Source organism: Anser cygnoides, chromosome 7 (genome assembly GCF_040182565.1).
Source record: "Anser cygnoides isolate HZ-2024a breed goose chromosome 7, Taihu_goose_T2T_genome, whole genome shotgun sequence".
Taxonomy (NCBI): domain Eukaryota; kingdom Metazoa; phylum Chordata; class Aves; order Anseriformes; family Anatidae; genus Anser; species Anser cygnoides.
This window is the reverse complement of record NC_089879.1, coordinates 15,900,413-15,926,850: the sequence shown is the minus strand read 5'-3', so window position 1 is coordinate 15,926,850 and position 26,438 is coordinate 15,900,413. Positions and strand designations below refer to the sequence as shown.

Below are 26,438 nucleotides of genomic sequence, written 5' to 3'. Positions count from 1 at the left end.
TGGTACTGCAGCTATTTTTCCCCTGGCTTTTCAGGTTTAGAGCACAACCAAAGAAAATGTTTTTGTGGGCATACTTTAAGCTGCCTTAAGCTTAAAATGCAGAGATTCTTTTTGCACAGAGAAGTTGTCATAATAACTGGCTGGACCGAGGGGAAAGAGAAGGATTTGCTTTGTTTTCCACTGAAGCTTAAGAGTTTTTGTCATACATTTGGATATCTTTAATACTTTGACTTCAGTTGAGGTATTGACATGCCTACAGGTTCATCCTGTACATTAGAGTTTATAAGACTAGGATGGCAGAGAAGCTTTTCTGAATTCTGTCTTTCTGAACTGAGAAGTGTAAAATACAGTCAGATGGAGCCCTTACTAAATCTCAGAAATCCTGGTGATAAACATAGGAAATGTTTGATATTAGCTATCTGCTCTCAGACTTTCAGTGGTAAGTATTCTTTTACTGTATTTTAATATATTACTTCAGCAGTGGGAACATGTCTGGTAAAAAGCAAAGGATTTCTGCTTGTCTTCGTTATCCAGAAAATAATCTGTTTTGTACTTAATCTGTGTTTTTAGGCCAGTGACTCAATGACCGTCATCTTTCACCCTCTGCTTTAGTATGAGGAGCAGTGCCAAAGAAGCTTGAGTTTGGCACAGCTGGCCTATTTTCTGTGTTGTGTTCTGGTTATTAGGCGTTTTCAAATGAGCCCTCAATTGCTTTCATTCCTATGTCTCTACAGCTGCCTGCTGGGTTGGACATGCATATAACTTGATAATGAGTATCTGTGTTGAAGGCATTAATCGAGTTTTTATTCAAAAAGAGTATTATGTTTGTTTGTTTTCCAATGTGTTTGCCTATTCTGTATCTTCTCTCTATAATGCTATTGCATTTAACTTCCCCTTTGTTATCAGGGATTTGCTCACCAGTATGACAGAGTTTTTCCTCTTTACTGCCTTCTGTAGTAATCAGTTTTAAGAATTGTTAGGCAGTTGCTTTATGTGATCTCTGACTTCAAGTTCTGTATGTTTACTTTGAGGAAAGGTAGACTGTGGATATTTTTTCATATAATCTTTGATTTTCTGATGTTCAAAGTCTCTAAGCATACCTAAATTCAGTGTGGATTGGGTGTGTTTCTTAGTTTGGCAGGTCATTATTATTTCATCAGGCTTTAATACTCGGGCCTTTTGTCCCTTACCATTGTCTTGATCTTGCCTCTTATCAGGACCAACATTTCAAAATTAGATTTTCAGCTTTAAATCAATTATCTTAATGACTTATGTTTTCAGCTTCTTTATATTTCCTCACAATGTCTGTTTTATAGTCACTCATAAAACATAAATAAAAAAATTACTCCTATGGGATGTGTTTTATTTTTCTGTGGCATTTTTCATGATCCTGAGTTAACTAAAAACTTTTTAAAATACCAAGGACTTAAGAACTAGCTATAGTCAGAAAAATAAATATGTCTTTTGGTTTCATGCACTTATGAAGCATTTCTTAAACATTGTTCAGTCAACATTTATAAGACCAGATCATTTCAATTCTGATGGGCTTTTCAGCTGCTTTGTTCTACCGTGGGTGAATTCTCAGCTCACTATACTCCTGCACTTTTCAATATATTCCTGATCCAAGAAATTAGTTTATCTTCATGTCTGAGTTTGACATCAGAAGGTCTCAAATCTGCTGATTTGGGGAAAGTATGACTTATTATAAGGGATGGATCAGTTTATTTTATGCCTTGTATAATAGGGGCTATACAGCAATTATACAAGACCCAATACAGACATTGTTATCAGTCAGCATCATGTAACTTTACTGGTTCCCAAATACTAATACCAGAGCCTTAGTAAACTTTCCTGAGAAGTTACTAAAAAGAGTAGTAAGATACTAGAGGGTAGGTAAGAGTAGGTAATAGATCTAAGTATCTATAGGAGTAGGTAAGCTACAAAGGGGCATATGTGGCTGAAGTGTTTAACCTTGGGAGAGAGTTCAAGGTGGGAACAAAGGAGCCTCTTGGCCCATGAGCCTCCTACTTTGTGGCTTCTCTCCCTGGCTAACTTGCCACATCATTCCTGGCGGCCTTGGTAGCTCCCAGTTCAGCTGCCAGCATCTGTTAAGCACTGTCTGGAGTGTTCTCACCCTGCACTGGAGCTGTACTAAGAACTCAAGGAATAATATTGACAAGTTCTGCCCAGAAAAAGCTCTCCTGTGAGACAGTTTTCCCTTTTTATAGTCCCTGAAGTTGTAGTGCTTCAGAATCCCCATCAGTTCAGATTAGCAAGTGTTTATTGTTGTTGTTTTTATAGTGCCAGGAAGCTGTGCTCTGACATGAGAGTGTAACAGAGGTTCTAGGTCATCTATTTGACATGGATGTTCTGTAGGAATTTGCTGTTTCATACAACATAGAGCTTTGTTTCCCTCGTGAATGCTTCTGCTGTCATCTCTCACGTTCTGAGGAATCTTTTCCTTTGAAAGACAGGTCTCATAAATCTGCAGCAAATTCATTCTAATTTGAATTCCTAAACATCAGTATCAAGGTTTTCTTCGTGACAATGGAAGTGGGTAAATGAATAATATTCTAAGAATTAGAACAGAGATAGAGAAGTTGAAGTTTTGTCTTAGTAAGATCTCTAGAAATGAACGCAGAAGCTAGTTATCAGCTAGTTATCATTTTATTATTATGCAGTTACTGCTTATTTGGCTGAAGGCCTGGCATGGGGTCTTTGTTACTTCTGTTTGTATTAGCCGTGATGCATAATTAACAATTACAAGTGTAAGTTTAATTCAATAAATTGATAATGTGATTCCATTCAAAATATGCCAATGTGATATGTAGAGTGATTAGACACATAAAATTGGCCTTGTCATCGGTATTAATCTGACCACTATCTATATTTTATATCTTAATAGGAACAGAATTTATTTTATCTCTGTTTAGCGGCATGCTTAGACTGTGCCCAGTTTTATAGAGGGGCCTTTATGAAATTATAATTCAGTAACCTTTATGTGGATGGTTTTATTATGTGGGTGGTTGATTATGATATTTTCAAAGATACCATAAAATATAATTTTGTAGGCTACATCTGTAAAAAGTTTATTTAGCACAGAAATATATTATTTTTACTGTATATATTACTGTATATAAGATACTGCTATAAATTTGCAGTCATATTATCATCAGGCAATTTTCTATCTTGAGTTATCAGAAATAGGAATTAGAAAACATTATGCTAGCCTTAGGGAAACAAAATTTTTCAAAACTCGTATCTGGTAGTATCACCTGCCAATGATTTAATGTGTTTATAGTTTATGCTAACCTTTCTTAGCTTTTCTTCAAATCCATTATAGTCTGTGTACCTGGTAGAAGTGAAGCCTGCAGCCAATTGATGTTATTTTGCAGCTCCTATCTTTAGCCACCAAATACCTATTTTCTGTTTTATTCTTATTTTCACTCTGAAAGATAGTAACTGTCGGCTGTTACAAAACTGCAATTTCATTTGTAAAAGCTTCATCCAAAGAAATTCATTGCTGATATTAGGACTTGAAAATGTTAATTTGTCTTTCTTTGGGACAGTTTATGTTTTTGTGTTGAAGCTTATAGAGACACCGTTAGACTCTTTCATTTCTGGAAGAGTTACAACAGCAAGACAGCATTCTGTGACGGACTGTGGGATCATGTTTTTTAGGAAGTACCCCTTTTGGGAAAGGTGTCTTAGTGCATCTCCTTTTTAAAAATACATCTATAGTTTGAGTAAAATGAAAGCGATAAAAATACATAAGTCCATACAAAAACATTAGCATTCTTTATCAGTAATATGAATTACTGCAATGTTTATTTGTTTCTGGGATCTGTGGTCCTTTTTGTTCTTTCTTAGTCTTCTACTCTTGGCATAACCAGAGCCCAGTGGAACTCAAGTTGAAACTCTGTTCCAAAGCTGCAAGGCTTTAGGTGTTATTTTACTCACCCTTTCTTGCTTTCTCCAGTTTGCATCAGATATTTTCCACGACAGATGTGGAAGGTACTTTTCACGTCAAAGCTGTGTATATGCATGGAAACTGACTAACCTGAAAGATTTTTGATAAAGCCCAGTAATGACAATGGGAACATGATTTTGTTATTACCATTAATCTGGCAGTGGAATATAGAGTAAACGTGGCAGAATAGTTTCATGTTCTTTCTGAAGATAAATGGTTATCATGTGCTGATAAATCTCCTTTCGCACTTCTTTAGTTTCATGGAATAGTTGAGGTAATATATATATAATATATGTATATATTTTATACCTTACACTTTTACCTGTAATGATGGGATATTGAATTCAGGTTCACCTATCTAGTGCTTTCAAATGCCTCTCTCTAATGCCAATGTATGTATTTTTTTCCATTCACTTATTTTACTGGCCCATCTATTGTCAAATCTCCATCTGTTCTGTAGCATTTATTGTACAAGTTCTTGGTCTTAACATTCTTTTTATACATTTCTCTGCCTGGCTGTATCTGGGTACAATTGTAGGGTAATTTTTGTTGGTTTACTTTCTTGAGACAAAAAAAAAAGAGAGAGGAAAACAACACTGATGAATTTGCACATAATTCAAATGCATTTTTTTGCAGCTTTAGCTTTTCCTTCAGGAAAAGCTAAAGGCAAGCCTCCTAATGAAGCTGATGCAAAACTTAACTAAGTTAATTTGCATAGACAACTCCTCTTAAAATGTAAGGGTAGCTGAGCAAATGCTTTTTGGGGTGAAGTGCCATGTCCCATACTGACTTTTGTAAATTATTTGACTGATTCATTCCTGTATAAAGCTTTATGTAGAGTCCAAATTCAATTTGTTGACTGAAATGATTTTGGAAATGGTATTTTTCACTTTAGATCTTGGGCAGAAGTTTTCTTTACAAATAGAGGTGTTGTTTCTTCCACCAGATGTGCCCCCTCTCCTGTATTAGCCAACTCATCTACTTGCATGTTTGCTTTCTGGCTATGTTCAGTAAAAGGAGTAAGATTAGTGGTGCTATTTAAACTGTTAAAATAATTCAGCTGATTTGGACTGAGTTAGGAGAAATTGCATGAATGACATAAACAGCAGATTTTACATGGGTTACCAATACTGTCCAAACAGATAGCCTTTCCTGCTAGGAGAGGAAGCAATGGAGCACTTGAACAATTCTTTGCAGCAGAGATGAAGAACAGTAAATCCAGCTATTGGTCAATGATAAACATAATAAGAGCATAATAATGGTATAATCATGTCTTTAGATGGTAACACCTCTAACCCAAAAGTCTGTCCCCAGCCTAAATGGCCACCTATCATAAAAACAGTTGTTCTTGTAGTTATTTTCAGTATGTTTTGGATTTTTTTTACCTTGAAAGACATATTTAAGCACATTTAAAGAAAACAATGTTTGTAAAAGTACTCTGTTCACTTATACATTCTAATTTTAACATTATGTGAGCTTTAAGACTGAAATTGTGTGGAATGGAAATGTACTTTGCTATTCAATACCCTTGGTAGTCATCCAAGCTTAACCAGATTACACTGATATATTTTTAGTGAGAGCTGAGACAAAACTCCACCATAGAAGCCTGAGCCTAGATAAAGTTCTCTTTGATTGGGATTTGATTGCAAAACTGAAAATGAGATTTTGTTCTTTTTAAAAGGTCATAAACTTGCATTCCATTTTAAACAACTCTGGAAAAGAATTCTGTATTCTTGCAGAAATGTGACAATGTTAGAATTGCATGTGGTTTTGTAACATCAAGCCCTATGAAAGCTTCTACTTCAAGTCTTATATGTACAAAAATGTATTTCTTTATCTGGGATTCTTCTGAATCAGATCACAGTGACACTTTCAGGATACAGCTCTGCACATATTAAATTGTAGCTATTTCTTGCTAGTTTCATTCTAACACAAACCTAAGGCAACTGCACTGCATCTATTAAATTGTCTACTCATAATTGTTTCTATGTAGGAAAATTTTTCAAAATGTTAAATATTCTTCGGACTTCACACAGAATACATTTCTATGCCCTCATTGTCTTCTGAACTCAGTCTAGACATATCTGACCTGTGGGGGTAGAAATGGCTGAGCTTTGTTTAGTTTCAATTCATATTAGAGGATACTTTCATTTCAACCATGTGTCGAGTGTTGTTTTTTTTAATATATATTATTTCTCAAATGATTCTATAAAGTAGAATTTAGGTATTATGAAAAGGACTTTCAATGACTGTGTTAGCAATGAAATATTAGAAGTAATAATAGATTTAGTCATTCCTTTATTGGATTGGAATAAATTGGTACTGGATTATATTAAGCAATGCATCCCATATGCATGGGATTATTTATTCGCCGGTTTTTTAAAATACATATAAACTATGCTGACAGCAGATTTGCATCTATTTTGCTATGTAACTAGCTCTACTTTTACCAAAAGGCAAAAAAAAAAAAATCCAGTTTAAGAAATTTGAAAACTTAATTATGTTCTCGTTGTAGTGGTGTGTAGTTGTTGTTAACTTAGAGTTACTTATCACATAAAGCCAGTCTGTATATAGATACTTTACACTGCCATAACTGTCATCACACTATGATTTATTTTTTTTAATTGCCAAAGCAGTTCACCTTACATGACCTCTAGCTGTGATTAGTCAGGCTGCTATAGCTTTTATATATATATATATATATATATTGTCAACATATATTGACAGAGACGCTCTTAATTACAGAAGTATAATATAGCTGTTACAAATTTTTGTGTGCCAGCAAGTCTTAAAATGACTGACTTGCACTCTTCTCAGTAGCTGATCTCTTTGTTGGGATGAGATATCTAACAGGAATAAACAGGAAAAGCAGTATGTTTTTTATTAACCCCCCAAATGTTTTTAAATTCGAGACAAAAACTGGTGTTTTGTTATATTTTTTCTGACTGCGTCCACTTGTTGCAGCTTTCAGTAATAAACAGTATTTTTGCATAAATATGTCCTGAAACAATAAAATCCGGAGTTCATGCTCCAGTCTTATGCTGAAGCACTGAGGAATCACTTTGGTTTTCAGTTCTGTATGTTTCCCAAGTATAAGTTACTGTAAGAGATGTGAGCGACTGCCATGAAATAGTACAAAGTTGGAACTGGAAGGGGAATTGGAAGCCCAGGTTTCCAGGTTTATTCTTGGTTAGACATACTTTTGTATGACCTTGAGCAGATCACATTAACCCTGACTTTCCAAAGCATTTGCACTCCTGAACTGACTGTATGTTGCTTAGTTGCAATTTCCTGTAAGATGAGAATGGTGCCTTAATAAGGTACAGATAATTAATTAATATAAAGTGCTGTGAAATTCTCCAAGTGAAAGTATTACAGGCGATGGGAAGTAGTATTAGAAATTAATAATATTATAAATGAGTAATAATAATATAGTTACGTTTACCCTATGATGTTGCATTTTACCCTGAAGCAAGGTAAATCACAAGCTGCTTAGATTTTTGTATAATAGAGTGCAGAAGTTAAGGGTCTCTAGAACATTTCTGCAATATTAAAATGATTTTTCAGCCAGCATATTAGCTTCTTTAGTCTAGTCTAAGGCTTTAAAAAAATAAAACAACAAAAGCCCAAGTTATTATGTATTTAAATAGTTCTTTTTGCAGCATGCATTTCTTTCTGAGCTTCATATCTGCTTAAGTATTGTATCTGTTGATGTTCCTTATGTTACTAAGCAACATGAAACTACCAAATAAAAAAAGGGGGGGGGGGGGGAGGCAGTAAGGCACTGTAATTCTGATCATGTATCATGAGGTTAATTTTTCAGTTATGTTCCATATAGCTAATAGGAATATTTTGAGATTCAGAGTACACAGTGCTTCAATGTAATATATATTGTTTTCATTACATAAAGCAGTTCATATCTTCTAAAAATGTGCATTTAATTGCATAAAGACAGAAAAGCAACACAAAAATTATTCAAATTACTTTCCAATTATATTTGATAAATCATGTTTAAGTCCTTTTTACATTTATGTAGCAATTATAACCTAACCACAGGATCTAACATCTTAGAGCTTCATCAAAATCAATCAAATCTCTTAGGCTGAAGCTGGAATGTTGTTCTGATGGAATTGCTCCCAAAGGCAATTTTGTTCTATTTAGGCACCAGCTCTGCAGCACATTCTGAATTAAATTATTTCTGGTAATATTTCCTGGGTAAGGTTTTGTTCTAGCAATGAGTCTAAGAAATTTCCACTATATAAAACAACTAATTAATTGAAAATAGGTTAACCTGACATAACTGTTTTCAAAAATATTGCTAATACTTTGGTGATCAGAAAATATAAGATCTCTTCTGTTACTTGGTTTCTAAGTGTGTCTTACAGAAAACTGCTGATTTCAGATGGTAAATTAAACAGACACTCACTTATATTACATGCAAACCTCAAAATATTTTGGAAAACCAAACTTTCCTTAGTTCCAAGTACAAATTTCTTATTCAGCTTCCAGTTTTCTCTGAGACAGTATTTGTGCCTGATTCTTTGGTGAATGAAACCAGATAACCATCAGTTATAGGAATAAACAGTATTTGTGATTTTTTTTAAATAAAATAAAAATCAATGGATGTGGACATATTTCCTATATTACATATATGTTCATATAAATATTTTAATATTATATATAATTATATAATTATATATAGCCTAGATTTAATATTATATAAATATTTTAATAACTCTAAAATTATTTTTTCTGGTTTATCAAGAATGCCTAATATATGTGTTAAATATATGTGTTAAATATGTGCCTAATATATGTGTTAAAAATCAGTTTATGGAACTGTTTCAAGATGGGATAGCTCTTGAATTTAAACTGGATAATGAGCTATATGTCTACTCCTTGGTATGTGCAAGACACAATGCTTGGTTGTCTGACATTCAGGCTGGTCTTGCCTTTATTTCAAAGCACTTGTAATCTTATGTATGCATGTAGATAAGCACAGGAAAGACAAGTTGAAAACACTTGTAAGGGATTTACAAAAATAATTCCTAAATCTTCCTGAAAGAATTTTAATTTAAAAATTAAGATTATTAGAATGTAACTTAATACTGAAGTTTTGAAACAGGTTAAAAGAAAGATTAACTGTTCCCTCATCCGTTGTGCCACGATCCCAAATCCCAGCCTACTAGGATCATAGGCCAGGAAAGTGGCAATATTGCCATATACTCCTACATCAGATAAGAGAGGAATTGGTTCCAACAGCATCTTATGTGTAGCCTTATCCTTACTCTAGATAGACAGTTTAGGAACCTTGTGAATCAGAAAATTCTGAATTCACCAAATGACCAGAATTTATATAACAGAGGCACTGCTTGCAAACATGCATGAAATTTGAAGGCCAATATTTTTGGCATCATCTAGGTTTTGATGCCTCAGATTGCATGTTCAGCATTGTATAGACTATGAGGGCTTTTCAAAATCAACAGACATTAGCTGTCACTTATAGCAAAATGCATTTTGATTCCTCAGCAGCTCTAAATAGCACATTTATTGTTTCTTAAACTTGCCATCCAAAAGAGCAGTTGTTCTGAAAACATAACTACGAATGGTTTTGGTATAAATGTAGCTATTCTTCCATTCTCTAATTTCCATAGAAATGCTTGCATTCCCTCATTCCCTGCTCTTGAGAACCCTAAGTAGAACGTCTATGTGAAGTTCTTAGAAAAAAGGCTATGACTTTTAAAATCAAATTTTCTTTCATGGTGGTAAAGGAGTTTTTTTGTTGTTGTTGTTGATTTTTTTTTTTTTAGTTTCTGATTAAAAATCCAATTATACCAGGGCTTTTCCGATATTTAATAAATGTTTATTTTTAAAATAGCAGTCTTAAAATTAAAGGGTTAATGCTTGCTATCTATGTATGAGTTTGGAGTTCAATCAGGCCTACAAAAAGAGTTATTCCCTAGTTATAAAGGAAACTGGAGTAGGTTGTAATAAGATTTAGAATATAGATTCAATGAATCTCGCCTAGATTGTTATTATCAAAAATGTTTTTATATTACTTTTTTAAGTCTGTAAAGTAAGACTGAAGGTAAACAATTTTTGAATAGAAACACTAAGTGCTCCTCAGAGCCATGACAAATGGGAATTGACTGTGTTCTTTAAGGTTGTTTCTAAGAGGCAAAGTACTGTGACCAATATATCCAGAAAAAGAAAGAGACTGACAGTGGAACCAAAGAAGGAGCTAAAGCTGTAGTATTTCTGGGACTACTTTACAATATGAGCCATAATTCAAATGGAATCAAAAACCAGTTATTTTTATTGGCTGCTGCTTCACTGTGTGAAATAGTTTTTTTCCACACTGAAAAAAAGTTAAGGAAATAGATTTAACCTGCAAACTTTAAAATGTTGTAATTTCTCAGAAATAGGACAAGAATCTTCTTAATGAGGATTTCTTCTGTAAGATTTTCAGGGATGGGGAAAAAAAAAAGCCTAGAACTTTTTGTTTGTTTGTTTCAAATTTTAGGATGTTTAAAATTCATCACTTCCTTAACATGATTGAATACTAAATGGATTAAGAAAATATGTTTCCAGCTCCAACCAGCCTTGCTTCCCTGCAAACATTTTTAGGTGACCAGAAAGTATGTAGCTATTTCTTGTACATAGCTTTGGAGAAAATGCAGAATTGTACCTAAATATTTGGTTTTGCCAAGATTTCCCAACACTTAAGTGACTGCACTTCACAGCACTTTGATAGCTGCAAAGAATACGCCGTTATATCGATTTTTTTTCACATTGATCCAACAAAGGCACTGCACTATTGCTTTATAATACTATTAGTCTTCTGCTCTGAAGGACTCAGATTCCAAAATTTTGCCTTAATCTGTGTTTTGATACAGATCTGAGTAAACAGCTTTTATTCATATGCTACAGAGTTGACTGGAAACCAAATGAATGTGTAACCATCCAGTACCATTGGGTATATGGTATTCCATCAGGGAATCTGAGGAAAGGTACTGACATTCAAAAATGCTTTGGAATGATTATTAATGCCATATTGGATATGGTATAAATGGGAGGAAGAGAACCAAAAAAATCAGAGCAAGTACATATTGGTCAAGACTTTAAAATCGGGTAAACAATTCAAACGTTCTGCTTAGCCTCAGTACTCCCCCAAGGAAATAAAAGTTGCTAAGCTTAGTGTCCCTGATTGGTCACCTGTGGTCAAGGAAAAAAATGTGGTGGTGGTTGTTCTCCTCCTCCTTCTTTTCCTTCTCTTCCTATTTTTTTCTTCTCCTCCTGTTCCTCCTTCTCCTTCTTCTGAAATAAAGTCCGGGAAAACAGATAACTTTGAAATAAATTTTCTGTTGTAATTGAAGATTGGATTTGTGAATTGAATGGTAAATTACATTTACAATTTGTGATGGATTTAGAAATACTGATTTGTCTTACTTTATTTTGCAGATGCTTCAGAAAGTTGCTGTTTGTTTTCCACTGGTTCTGCCAAACAAGTCAAGAAGCTACCTACCTATTTTTTCATTGATCAAGCATAACGTTATCTTGAACTAATTATTCCTCTCCATATGGCCTTCCTACTGGTGTCAGCTTATCTTCTGCTGACTCATACTCAGGGTGCTCCTGTTGAGAATGGGCCACTGTTGGAAACACTGAAGTCACAGGTAGGATTATTCAGCAATAAAAGCGAACACTATTCAGCACAGGTGAGACCTCCAGGCACAAGCCGACGAATACCTCAGACAATTATCATAGGAGTTCGTAAAGGAGGGACAAGGGCTTTGCTGGAAATGTTGGATATTCATCCTAATATTGTAGTAGCAGCTACAGAAGTCCACTTTTTTGACTGGGATGAAAATTATGTGAAAGGATTAGACTGGTATAGGAGTCTGATGCCATTTTCTTACGGAAATCAAATTACAATTGAGAAAACACCAGGCTATTTTACATCACCACAGGCTCCAGAAAGAATTCATGACATGAATAGCTCCATTAAGCTGCTGCTCATTCTAAGAGATCCCACTGAGAGAGTTATATCTGACTATACCCAAGTATATTACAACAGAGTAGAAAGCCACAAGCCTGTTCAGCTTTTTGAAGATATTGTTATTAAGAATGGAGCACTTAATACCAAATACAAGGCTATTCAGAGAAGTCTATATGATGTTCATATGGAAAAGTGGCTTAAACATTTCAGTTTGAATCAGATTCATATAGTGGACGGCAATACTTTAATCAAGGACCCTCTTCCTGAATTACAAAAAGTTGAAAGATTTCTAAATCTTCCTTCCCGAATTATGTCTTCTAATTTTTATTTTAACCAAACTAAAGGATTCTATTGCATTCGAAGTGATGGAAGAGAGAGATGTTTACACGAATCCAAAGGGCGCCCCCATCCTCTTGTTAACAACACTGTTTTAGAGCAACTTTATTCTTACTTCAGAGAGCACAATGCAAAATTTTACAGAATGGTTAATCATTCTTTTGACTGGCATTAATGCATTTTGAAATCAATGTTTCTTAAAAAGGGCCTGAAACAAACTAGAGATTCAAATTATGAAAATTTTACATACTGGTTATATAGAAGCAGAGAGAACTGTTTGCTTCATTGGAATAAGATATCCATTAATTCATTAAAATGGTAGCCTTTGTTTTGGGAAAAATAAGTTTAACATATTTGTATAATTACTCTGGGTCATATCATAGAATCATATTTTGATCATTTTCCCGTCATGCAAATATGTTAACTTCAGTGGACTTACTTCAGATATATATCTGTTACAAGATTTGTGATGTTTTGGAAAAATGACTGCTTCTAATAGTGTAAAAATGTACATATTTGAAATGGTATTATTCTAACTGTTCCATATTTTTGGTTCTTAGTATTTTTTTTTATATCAGGTATGAGGCTAGTGGCACTGAGTTCTAGAATTTTTCATACAAATTAAATTGTATGTTGTAACAGGGGCAAAGATATTGGCTCTAGTAAATAAATCATCCTCTGTTAATATGTCAGAGTTCTTAATCTACTAATAATAAAAGGAATCTATTTCATCCTTGAATTTGAATAGGTGAACCAGAAGCTCCCCATCGGTACATCATTTGTATTAAGCCACAATCTTAATATCTTGAGTTGGCAAAAAATAAAAATCTCCAAACAAAGGAAGAATATGAACTCTTTGAAGAAGCTTTAAGAAGTGAGAGATCTGAATGTAAAGAAATTAACCCAGACAACCTCAATTTACACTGTTACACTGTATACTAAAAAAAATAAATTTTTGAACACAAAAAAAAATATCAGCAGCTGTACAAATGTTTGATTGTATAAGTTATGTCTTGAATGAAAAAGACAGCTCTTCATCAATGCTACAATATTAATCACGTTTGTATTCTGTGACTAGTTACTCTATTTCTCACCTAACTTTGGTTTACATATTTCCATTTGCATAGTGAACCTCGTTAAAAAGCAAATGAAATTGATTTGCCTGCTCTTCAAATCATGGTGTATTCTTTGTCATTTCTAATGCAGGTCATGGGATGTGCTTAGAGTTAAAAGAAACATCTTTTTATATTTGTTTATCTCAAACTGTGTTCATTTACTAAGGATGACATACTCAGTTTATATATAAAAATGACATCCATTTATACACCTGCATTAGGAATTTTTCTTTTTATTACCTTCTGTTTGACAATATTGTGCTAGTCTGCTCTCCTTCTTCATGTTAACCATTTTATTATAGATAATACCAAAGAAGAAAATCAACTTGAAATGTTAAATGGAGTGCCAAATAGAACTATATAGAAATAAATACAAGCAGATATCCTTGTTTGAAATTGTACCTTGCAATCCAGAAATCCTGGTGCACGCCATTGAAGAAGCATTCTTTAGGTGCATTACTCTTTAAGCTTCTCAGGACTGGTGAGCTGTAGTGTGGGCCCACTCTAAGCATCTCAGCATCAGATTCCACCTAATCCTGTTGAAGATCCAGAATCTCTGTGTTCTTCTATTTAAGCCACTGTGCAGCCTAAGGATATGTTCCCAATGTTGGATTCAGTCTTCCACTTTATGGGCTAAAAGGTATGGATCTATCGCACCACTAATTTTTAGGTTTCTAACTGTTTTATTAGGGGGCTACTAAGATGTTAAGCAGGTAGAATTCTCCTTCCACTGAAGCTGGACAGAATCAAACCAAGTGAGATTACATGGAAAGAGCTTTCATCAAATATTTCTTCAAGAACTGTAAAATGTTAAAAATAGTACAGCAAATTTTATTCTTCTGCTACTTGTATATTTGACAGAAATTTTTGTTAACTCTTCAATACAATATAATTAACCTTTGAAATTATCTTTCTGAAATATGATTATTAAGCAAATTTATGGTTTCCACAGATTAAAAAAAAAAAAGTTATTTATTTCTTCCACTTTTTCTGAGGTTGTGGCTTCTTAATCGCTAATATTGATCAGGTCTGGGCACTACTCAGAAGTACTCAGGTACTCAGAAGTTGATCTGAATCAGGTGTGGAAATATGAATGCATTTCTTTCGAATTAGCCAAGGACCAGGATGTTCACACTGGTCTCATACCATTTCTACAAGGGCAGGGGATAGGTGAACTGTAATAATTACAGTTGCATAATCCAATACCTTATTTGTCATTTTTCAAATTAAAACTTAACCCAGAAAAAAATTCTGGACAATTCTGAATCAGCAGGGTGATTTTATATTGGACCAGCACTTAGTGTTTTGTGGCCACAACTTTTTTATCTGATATTAAAATCCAGATTCCCTTTGTCCAGTTCAATCTCAGTATTGGAAAGAAATCCAGTCCACTGAAATTAATACAGAAATACAGGACTGAGGATAGCAGCACACCAGTAGTTTATATCATAGATTGTAGTTTTTCTTTCAGCATCTCTGTCTGTTTCTTACACATTCCAACACTTGCTATATTTTTCATGTTTTGCTTCTTTACAATGACTATTCCTTTTAATAGTATTGAATAAGGTTGGGTTTTGTCTTTTTTTTTTTTTTTAATGAATCTAATTTCCAATCAATGTGTACTTTAACAAAGATTTCAGGTAGTTGCTAGTAACTGAAGACTTCACATATCTGTATATCACATTCAATTTCATAGGCTAATGTCTTTCTATATTTATGCTTGCAGGCATCAAGTCTTTCTCTTCTCTGAAGTTCACAGCTAATCTTTAAGTGAGTTGAATGCAGAAACACCAGTTGGCAGAAGCTGTATACATCTTTGAAAATGCAGGTCTCTTTCTGGAATTTACATTTCAAGGATTGATGATCTGTATGGATTAATGATGCATATATCTACTTGATTTATTAGCACTCTTCAGTTCTGCTCAGCATTTTTGGGAAGGACACAGCTGGTGGAATGAATTCGATGATCATTTTAAAGTTTACTAATACCAGAAGACATGTATTACACATAGAATAATTTTGGTGGGGGGTTGGCTATTTTGTTTCATTTTACATAAATCAAGATTCTTGTCTGAAGTTTTTGATAAATAATCTACACAGGTGCAACTTAACCTGCATAACAGAATTCAGTGATTATGGTAGACTATAGTTTAGCATTAAAAACTGTTCCAATCAAAATTATCCATTTTGTGATCTGAAGAACATATCTCATGCAGGCCTAGCCTCTATTCTGATTTTCTTCAAAAGATAACCCTCCTTCTCTCATCCTCTCAGGACAGGGATCAGATCCACTTAATAGAATATCCACTGAGCTATACTTAAAAATAAAATGCTGAAATTATTTTCTACATAAAATTACTCAATTTTTGGTGTATGGAATTAAGAGCTGGTTAAATTTGGTAAAGAACTGCATGTTCACCATAACTTTGAATGAATTATTAACAAGATAGTTCTCAATTTAAAAAATGACAAATATATCTTAAGAGTTTCCACAATTAGTAGTAAACCATAAACTATTCTTCAAGAAAGCGGTCATCAAAGGACTTACATCTCATACTTGGAAGGCTATTGGAGAAATAAGTTTCATGTGGGAAGGTTGCTTAAAGAGACCATGCAGTTGCTTCAAAGGTTCTTGAGAGCATCTGAAACAAGATACAGTCATATGTGTAAGACCACTGCGGAGATTAGGATGAGTTGAGTGGCTCTTTGACATTGTTTTGCATTCCACAAATATTAAGGTTTAATGTTAAATATCATTCTTTTACTCTTCTAGCTTAAATGCCATAATTAGGGTTACTTTAATCTACTATAACTGAGACTAGCACTGTCAAGCAACTGCAGTTAAGCCCTTGTCACATTGCAAAGCAAACGACCCCTTGTAAATTCCTAGATTAGTCTAACCTTAGTTGTTTTTTTTTGTTGTTGTTTTAACTCTGCATACTCTGTAAACAAAAAAGGTGAGAACCTTGAGTTGTTTTTTTTCTTTCCCCTCCAAAAAAAAATCTAGTATTACTTGTTGAAGGAAATCAGAGATGTTGCTCTATCACACTCCCCCAGCAGCATTTTACTAGAAAGAGGACTGTTATTTATTTATTTATTTGTTTATTTATTGTATCCCATCTATCTAGCTGCTCAAAGGCCCTGTGCTGAAAGTGTTCTCTTTCACTGCATAGCCTTAGCGCATTTACAATTATTTTTAATGAATTTCTTGCCTCCGAAAGCAGAGACATTTTTAAAATACCAATAGGCAGTATTTTTGAGAACTTTAGAGAGAACATAGACTCTGTATAGTACAAATCATTGAACGCTGCTACACAAGATCAACACCTTCAATATCCCTTTGGTAAAAAGTCAGTACATAATCTTATAAAATGTATTGAAGAAAGATTAGATTGACTACTGTAGGGAAGCACATCTGGATACAGAGTTTTCAGTCTTCACATCTTTCAAAGAACATCAAAAAGAAATGTAAAACTTTGGTTGCTTGCAGCAAGCTTAATTGCTTATTGCTTTTGTCAGTTCAGATGCTTTTGTCAGTTGCACAAAATTTGAATATCATCTTGATCTTTATTATTTCTTGTTTATGTGGTCAAAAACAAAAACCTGAGTTATTATTTTGCTTTATAGAAGCATGGTTAAAAAAAAGAAAGCAACCCCCAGCATAATTTACAGTAAGAGTTAAAATAACATTTCCTTGTAGAGAGAAGAAATTTAAATTATTTAAGTAAGGATTATGCTCCTATAGACTATTATTTTCTATACTTGTGGATTTGATCCTTCAGTTCCGTAAAGAGTTTGAATATTATCATAGAAGCAAATGGACACATTGGAATTAAAATCAATAATAATTTGCCTAGCACATTATTCATTAGCAACAGTTAGCAACTAATATTTAGTTACTGGACAAATAGTTCCCACTTCAGTTATTTCCTGCTTTAATCTGACTAACTAAATTGTCTTGCTATTTTATAAAACAAAGTTAAAAGTTAAAATCAATGGTGAATAAAGACTTTGTAGTACCATTCTGTGATCATAAAGGAATTGTTCTTTTTTAAGGTTAATTAACAGGGACATGAGCTTACCACAATACCTGAAAGAATTTTGGAAGCCAAGATACTAGTGGAACTGCAAAGCATGAACGTATGTTGAAGTTGAAACTGCAAGTTAGGGAAAATACAACGGATTAAAAATAGACTGAAATAAATCATACTTTTCCAGTAAAATAGACGTTATATAATATGTACATGTGTAATATGTCTTATGTGCTAACACATGTAACTGATACTACGAAGTCTATTTTTTTGATGCAAAATGGTCTTACACTTTTACATTATATGTTCTTTTATTTCCATTACCAAAAAAAAAAACACCTCAATTACTATTTAATGAAAAATATCTTAATGTAAACGTTTTACCAGTGGTACAGAGCTTTTCTGTCAAGGGATATTTCTTTGCTTTTATATTGTTTCCTCCAAGATAAAAAGGTGGTTTGAGTCACACTGCAATAAAAAGAGCAGAGTTATCATACCAGAATCAACAATACTATTTCTATTTGTTACATTTCCCAATGGCAAACAATTTTGTATTTTGTATAACTGATAACAGTTTTAGAAATAATCTTTTTATATTTTCTCTTTCTTCATTAGATAATAGAACCGTGTTATCATTTTTCTTACTCTGAAGAATGTTACTTGGAACGCTTACATTGTTAATCTAAAGCACTGATAGGTTTAAATCAAAGGGCAGTAATATAAGGGAAGCATGAATAACTAAGAATCCCTTTGCTACTTGGACTGGCTATGATTTTTTTTTTTAATTGTTTAACTCTTTAGATGTGAACATTTTGATCCATTGTACATTTTCTATATATAAATATTTATATATATACACATATTGGAATGTACCATCCAAACTTTCAACATGAAAAAATAAGAGAGGGACAAATACAACGTAATAAAATATATAATGAAGGTCCTCTTCTGCTAAATATTTGTTTGTGTAATATGGCACAGTTCCAAATGACAATTATGACTGAGCTGATATGATACACAGAAGACTAAGTAACAGGCTACTCCAGGGATTTGTGTAGTTATTGTACATCCCTGAATTAATTTTTCAGTCATTATGGTATTAACGGCATATGTGAATATACATTTTCAAAACACTGTATTTCTTCTTACTGGAGAATACTACAATACTGTAGGACAGGTTCAACATATTATAGCTATCCTTGGGCCAAATGCTGCAGTAATTGGAAACTTCGTAACCTAAGGCAAATTGGATGAGAGCTAACAGTTTTCTGCACTGCAATAAAAGTGCAGAGTTATCATACCAGAATCAACAATACTATTTCTATTTGTTACGTTCCCCACCGGCAAACAATTTTGTATTTTGTATAACTGATAACAGTTTAGTGTTTGTGGGTTTTGTTTGTTTTTTGTTTTGTTTTGTTTTGTTATCCTTTCTTGAAAATTAGTAGCATAGATGCACAGGTTTTGTTGTTGATTTGAGAAGCACTGTCAGCCTGAAATGCTGTGCAACTATCATAAGATTGAAGATACCTCTTCTATATTCTGCTAAGACACAAATCCACAACTGAAGGACAAGTGACACATATGGAACACTTTAAACTGCAGGGGGTGCATTGCTGCCTTGAGTGAAGAAAGATTAAAGGCTCATAAACAACATATGCTATAGTTAACCATACACATGCATCATACACAGCTTGCAAAATGCACTGTCTAAAACAAAAACATACAGAATCTACAACTGCACTCAAGTGATCCTGTTGAAGGCAAGCTGAACTATAGGCAGGAAAAAGTGATTCCTTCATCCAGTACACACACACACACACCCTTGAATTACCTGCAGGACAGATCTTTGCCAAATTTCACTAACTTTGGAAACCCCATTTCATTTCATTCTCTAAGTGCTTAGTTGTCCATTATTTTTTTCCAAAAATGCAGTTGTCACAGATGGGAATTATTCTAGACAGTCACAGATACAGCTACTCAGAAAAGCATGAATGAAATATACTAATCAAGTTTTCTGTAGATGCTAGAGATAATAAACTATAAAATACAGAAGTGCATTATCTTCCTAGAGTCCTTTGTGCATGACTCCTTTTTATCCATCTAGTATTGCATACAGTTATGTTCTTGTATGACTCCCTGTCCTGATTACCTGTGTGTTATGACGAAGGGGAACAGAATTATGTTACTTCACATTAATATTAAAGCCCAGATATGTTTATTTTACATAAGCACATCTTCATTATCAGTCACCCACTATCTTTGACTTTCTTCTCTTTCTATACAGCCTTTATGTGTTGGTTGTTTTTTTGGTTTGATTTAGTTTCCGTTTATGAAAGAATTCTGGCTTTTCTCATTCATGGAATACATAGTTTCGATCCTAAATTGTCTTCTTTTTTTTGAAAAAAGTAAAAGCTGAAACATATTCCATGGCTTTCAAAAACTAATGTTTTGCCTCTCATGTTAGGATGTCAGAGAGTCAGACTAGAAACTTGCAAGGAACTAAGGCAAAATAGCTAATCCTAACATAAATAACAAGCATAATGGTTAAGGATATTTTTTGGAGGATAGGAAAAAATATTCACCTTCCATTTTAGAAAAAGTATTTACTTGATATTTATCAGATGCATTGATTCATGCACTCCTCTAATGTGAAGTGGCACTGATTTCAGTCAGGTATAAGGACTACTATAAAACTACTCTAATTTGTAGCTGAGGATCTAGCCCCACATGTGTATGTGCAGAGAATGCTACTTCAGTCTTGGGTTGCTGATAAGCCAGACGAAATAACCTCACTTTCTGAAACATAAATACTCTTATCACTTAATACATAAATTTTCTTATCACCTAATGTGCAAATTAAGCATTTGATAGCAATGCTAATATAGAAACTATTTCTCAGTTTGATCTTTCTGCAGAAATACTACTCAGTGAGTTAGTCAATGGCAAGCAATAAACTGCATTCTCTTATTTCATATATAAATGAGTGTATTTACTGCAAGGAGAGAAGGGGGAAAAATTCTTTTATTTGCATCGCTGGCCTCATTCTGTCAACATATCACCCAGATTGCTGGATACACACAGAGATGCATTCTGGCAATGCTAGGAAGGGACCTGCATTTCCTGCTGTCTATTTCAACTTATTAGTAATAGGATGATGCTTCTGGCACATCTAATATAAATTAATATTGGATTAATTCAATTCAAAAAGATGTCAGGAAAACACATTGCATTTTCATTCATCACAAACTTGATCCCAATATGTTTAAAAAGGAATACCACAGTAATTATGTTTATGCCTAGAATTGCCTAAAGCTGTTCCAAATGACAGAATATATTCTAACACTTTCCAACATGGCTCCAGTGCTGATTAAGCCACCAGTTCATAAAATAAATATGTAACATTTTCAGCACTAACAGTAACACAAAGAAATTATTTTAATTACTTTAGAAAGCTTTTTATCTGAACTACTGAAAGTTTTTTTTTATTGCTACAGATTCAAAGTTGTGTTTGCTGACCATTTCTTTTTTCTTTACTGATAATCATTTATATATATATATAGTGTTTGTTTGTTTGTTTGTTTGTTTCTGCATATCAAGAAATGCCAGTGGAGCAGTATTTTTTAAATGGTAATGGCTTAGCAAGTGCCAAACTTTACATAGTTGACTTAAGCATAGTACTGTTGGAAAAATTTAATAAGGTTATATCTAACCAATTTGCACATATTACAATATAAAGTCAAAAGAACAATAGAAAAATCTGAATAAATTTCTAAAGTACCTTATTAATAGGAAGATCAAAATAAAGAAAACAAACAGGACTGATTCTGTAGCCTTTGACCAGACAAAACTCCCACCAGCAGACACATAACTGAGGCTGGAGATCTGGACCATAAGTTTGAATGTGCTTTATTCTGATATTTTATTCACATTACCTGTGTCTTCTGTGGGACCTCAGATATGTTCTCATATCCTTCTCGAGGTAAGTAAACCTGTCAGAATTTCACTGGATGTGAGGATGAATTCAGACTTACTAATCTTGTTATGACAGCTAGATGAAATGCAAATATAGTAATACAGATAATTTTAGGAAAAGAGTCTCTGCATGTTTAATAGCTTTCCCTCTGTACATTTCACAAGTGAAGAGCATGAAAATCTTACTTGTCTGAAGTATTTAATATCTTATTTAAAATAAGCAATAAGCAAGCATATTTGCCTCTTAAATATTCTCAAAAACACTGAAAGCTGAAAAGCCAACTTAATTTTTTTAAGGTTCATGACTCTTTAGTAAGAATTACAACATTAAGAGTGGTCTTTCTTCCTTAGTCCATTACTTTAAATCACAGCTACTAACAGTGAAATAATTACAGCAAGAATGTTTCTGCACAAGGCTTTCTGGTTTTATATAAAAAGTAAATTTTAAATATACTCTGGAAGTATATGTGTAACTCTGGAAGGAAAATATTCCACACACCCAGCACTCCAGACAAGATACCACACACTCTTACCTTATTCTGTGTCAAAAAGACATCAGCCCCCAAATCTCTCTCTCCTGACCATCAAGACTGAAATGGAAGACCGGGCATCAGAAGCTCAAAAATGCACTTAGGATGCAATCCTCTTGGGCCTTTAAATATTAACTTGAAAAATCTTCAACAGGCTAACAGGCAGCTGAGATGGATACCAAAACATTGTGAACAGTCACACTCCCTTCTGCTAATCAACCCTTGCAACAATATCCAGCTGCAGGCAACAGATCATTTATGCTTGTTGCCTGATGTATGGCATGTATTTCTTTAATCTGCCTGCCATTTCACAAAGATTCGCATCGTGATTACCAGGAGGAAATTCAAGGAGAATTTGATCTCATTTTCATCGCAATAAAGTAACACTGGCTTCAGGTCCTTGAATTACAGCCAATGGTCAATAGTAGGACATACTCTGCATAGCCTGCTGGCCTGCATGAACAGTGCCTCATCACAATTCAAAAGGCCTAGGGAAATAACACTTTCTTCAGGCCTTCTGACTGAACCAAACATAGTAAATTATTTATGCGGGGATACTGTCTTAGTTAATCTCATGTCTTTTTATCATGTATTTCAGTCATATAAATGGAAAACAATCACATCTTCTTTACTTGCAACTGGATATAGACATACTAATGATAGCCCAGGCCATCTTGTTCTCAGACTCTTGATAAATCAGAATATGCTTTACACGTAGACATAGGAACGAAAGCAGGCTTTCATGAGACACAACACTAAGCAAAACCAGGCAAAAAAAATAACTAAGTTCAACAGTATGCTGGCACTATCTGCTGTCCCAGGTGTCTTAGAAAAAAATAAGCCATTCCCAAAGAACTGTAAGATTGAAAGAAAAATAATGTGTTTCTTTAAACTATTTGGTTTGAATTTACCTTCCATTTTTGTCTTCAGGGTGTTCTAGTGTCATATATCCATGCTTTTCTCTACAACCAGGAATGCATATTCTTTAATTAAAAAATAATAAGCCAATATACTTACATATTCACAAGTTGCCAGTAGCTGAAACTTCGGGGGGAAAAGAGCAATTACTTTGAGACTTGCAGTTCAAACATGGGAACCAGCAAAGCTGGAGAGAGATTCATCACACACCTCCTCTTTCTAGCTAATTACTTGAAAAACTATCTGGATCTTCATCAGTATCAGAGAAAAATGATGCAACACGGGGGCCGACCTCTACTCATCAGGTTCTCATTCAATTTTATACTAAGTGGCATAATTCAAAGTCAGATTCCTCTACTAATTTGAATTTGTCTTGTGGTAGTAGCTTATAATGTTGTATACCTACTTTTTCATTTTAATCTAGGAAATATTTTTTTATAATAATCAGTGACATTCATTTTATTCTTTTTTTTTTCCTTATAATAAAAAATGTTATTCTTTAAAACGATTTGGGCAATGTTTTTTTAAACAGAAACTCTAAATTTTCAATCTCTGCCACATAGCATTCTTGGACACTTGGATTATTGATATTTTGTTTGTATTCTGATATTACTTATCCATAAAGCTTTTCTAGATATTTGTGCAAAAAAAAGGAGTTAAATTATGTTAGAACTAAATTCGCATTTCAATACTTCCAGGCATGCTACCTATTAGAATGAAGCATAAGTTACTTCATTTAATAAAAGTCTGACTTGATAGTCAATGCAGGTGTGTTTTCTTGATGAATTATATTTAGAAGTTTGTAAATCATTTATGGATGGGAATGACACCAAATTTGCATTTATTAGCACTCATTAACAAATGGATGTTGTTGTTTGTTTGTTTTAGTGGAGGGAAGCAACAATTTCAGGATAACATTTTAGTTTATCCTCAACCAAATACCTGTACTCTGGCACTTTGTAAATGAATTACAATGTGAAATGTTCTTCTTTTCTTCAGAAATCAGCAGTGTATGCTGGTAGACATTAACCTTTCCTCCATCCAACTCACATCTATTTCAGTTTATCCTATCTCAATCACTGTGATCAAGTCACTGAAGAGAAACTAAATTTTCAAAGCTTTTTGAGAAGAGGAAGGAGCGGTTTTCTCTTCAAAGCTCCAGGCTTACAAGCCAGCTGTTAATTTACTGTGACTTCCTTCAGCAGCAGTTATATTGGATGCATGTTTAACCAAGGAAAATATTGCCATCATTACAGCAAAAGGGAAAGGCAAGCAATGTTGGGACAAGTTTTTTATGTGATGCTACAAAATTTAAGAACAAACAAAAAACACCACTCCCTTCACACACAATGCCTCTATTGATATATATCCTTTACATATGTAATGCTGTTCCTGTTAGCAATGCTGATACTGTTAGTATCCTTTACCTACGTAATGCTGCACTTATCAATACATAATCACAAAGACTGTATTATTCCCTAGGCAGTTCCCTGAAATGTGTAGACAGGGCAAAACTATAGGCAATGCTTCTCCAGGGGACAGGTATTCTGTTCTCTATAGTGGTATATTTAGGTCTGATAATCCTTTATAGAGAAAAATGGAACAGACGATGGATTCTCTTCCAAATTTCTTAAATAAATCCAGATCCATGTCTTTCTACAATGACAGAAATCAAAATACTGGGAAGGTCTGAGATGGGAGAAAGAAAGAAGACATGAATTTATACATTCCCAATGCAAGCATTCAACTGGACTAAGTAAAATTTCAAACCACACATTAAAATTCAACAGTATAAGTATTCCTGTCATATATAGGTTATATAAAACGGTGCTCATATTTCATGTGGATAGAGTTAAAATTTATTGCGCTAAGATGGAGATTTACTTAGATGCTAAGGAAAAAGGGACAAATGTTAAATAGCACTTCATTTTAAATGAGAAAAGATAAGATGAATTAAACATTAAAGAAAAAAATGACCTATTGTATGAGAACATTAGATAAAATTAAGCAGAGTACTGTTTCTCATGTACTTTATGTAAATATATTACTTAAATGTATTGAATCTCATCCATTACTCTGTTATTTTTAGATGTATTGGATATTTTTTTTCCTCTCAAAATTAATCTGTGTACTATTTAAATATACACTGTTAGGCAAACAGAATACTCCTGGGTTTAGAAATATTCTGCATTGTAAGGATTATCTTTCAATTACACTTACTTCATACAGTGTGGTTCTAATGATAAGAAATAACAATATGAACATTAACAACCAAGCATGTTGAATCAGATGTTAAGCTGATAAAATAATTTTTTGGACAAACTAAATCCATAGTGAATATTCTTGGATTTTAAAGATACATCTCAGCTAAGTTTCACCCATTTAATTAGAATGACTAGCAGTCTGAACTGACTGCTACAATTACATTTATTTATGCTAGAGCAATAGTTTCTCATCTTTTTCAGCAGGTACTTGCATATGCTTGCTATGGGAAAGCAAAAAGGAAAAAAATATTGCATCAACATTAGTTTTATTTGAAGAAGTGCTAGCTAACTCTTTGACTAATGCTATGTTTTAATCAAAAATACCTGATTTATTCAAGTAATTTTGTGTCAGTGTATTATCTTTACTTATTAGTGTCAACGAGGAATACAGGATTTTCTGGGTGGCAGAAAGGAATATAGCATTAAATATGGATGTTTTAGTGCATGCAAGAGCACTTATTTCCAAATAAGTATTTTTAAAATTGTTATTTCTACTTAAGTATAAGGAAAAATGGTACTGGCTGTAGGCTCTGTAGATTTTTCAGATGTATCTATTTAAAATGCAAATATGTGTATATTTGAATATCAGGGTCTATGCCTAGAAAAAAAAATCTTTAAATGTTCGAACTCCTCATTATTTTTTCAAAAGATTCCTGGGGATTCTCTCATTCAGATTACCTTTCAATTTTTAATTTACTTTATTAAAAATCCAAATAAACATCATATTGCAAACTTCTCTATCTGGAATTAATTAACATATCAGAAGATAATTTATCAGTTACATCTCATATATTGCTTCTCATACATCAATTTGTCATTCCTCTGCTTTTATTCTCCTTTCTATGAACTAAGAAAATCTTATCTAATTTCAAATTTCTATTAATTCAGTGCATGTAAAGTTTAACTATTTGAAGTCACCTAAATGCTTTAATTAGCTAAATTTACATATGCCCAATTTTTTTAACTTTTTTGCTTGATAGATGAATAGTACTTTAAATCACTGAAGTATAAAAAAGGTTAAATGTAAGATTCGTCAGTGCTAGCAAAATCTTGCCATAACAGCTCAATAACATTTTATGCAGTTAGGAACTTTATAGCTCTAACAGTGCTAACAATGTTGACATAGCAGGACTTCTGTTTTGTGTGCAGTCTTGGACAAGTCACTTAAGCCTCCATGAATCCCTGAGCTTCGATCAGAAGAATGGAATTGTGCCCTAAGGAAACACCCGTATTCCAGTACACATAAGATATACATAGTCTGGAACAACTATACTTTGCCCCCTTCTTAGAAAATGCAATG

The 26,438-nt window shown here is 33.5% G+C and overlaps 1 protein-coding gene and 1 long non-coding RNA gene across 5 annotated transcripts in view; one reads left to right on the top strand and one right to left on the bottom strand.

The window, feature by feature from the left end:
- The window catches only part of LOC106038121 (heparan sulfate glucosamine 3-O-sulfotransferase 1-like), a 20,680-nt gene extending 5,398 nt beyond the window's left edge, over positions 1-15,282 (top strand). The window contains exons 1-4 of one of the 4 annotated variants that reach the window (XR_010832716.1): positions 8,266-10,980; positions 11,432-11,646; positions 13,723-14,060; positions 15,147-15,282. Coding sequence is in view for 1 of the 4 variants with exons in the window: in XM_013184524.3 (XP_013039978.1) it covers positions 11,551-12,480 (930 nt within the window). In the remaining 3 variants the exon portion in view is untranslated. Of the gene's footprint in view, positions 1-8,265; positions 10,981-11,431; positions 12,865-13,053; positions 14,061-15,146 lie in introns of those variants that run through there. The other 3 variants (XR_010832715.1, XR_010832717.1, XM_013184524.3) reach the window with 3 other exon arrangements.
- Positions 11,496-26,438, bottom strand: LOC125182381 (uncharacterized). The gene is made up of 6 exons (XR_007161987.2): positions 21,387-26,438; positions 17,836-17,919; positions 17,511-17,577; positions 15,969-16,062; positions 13,823-13,956; positions 11,496-11,605 (listed from the first exon to the last, which is right to left on the bottom strand). It is a non-coding gene; the product is annotated as an uncharacterized lncRNA (long non-coding RNA).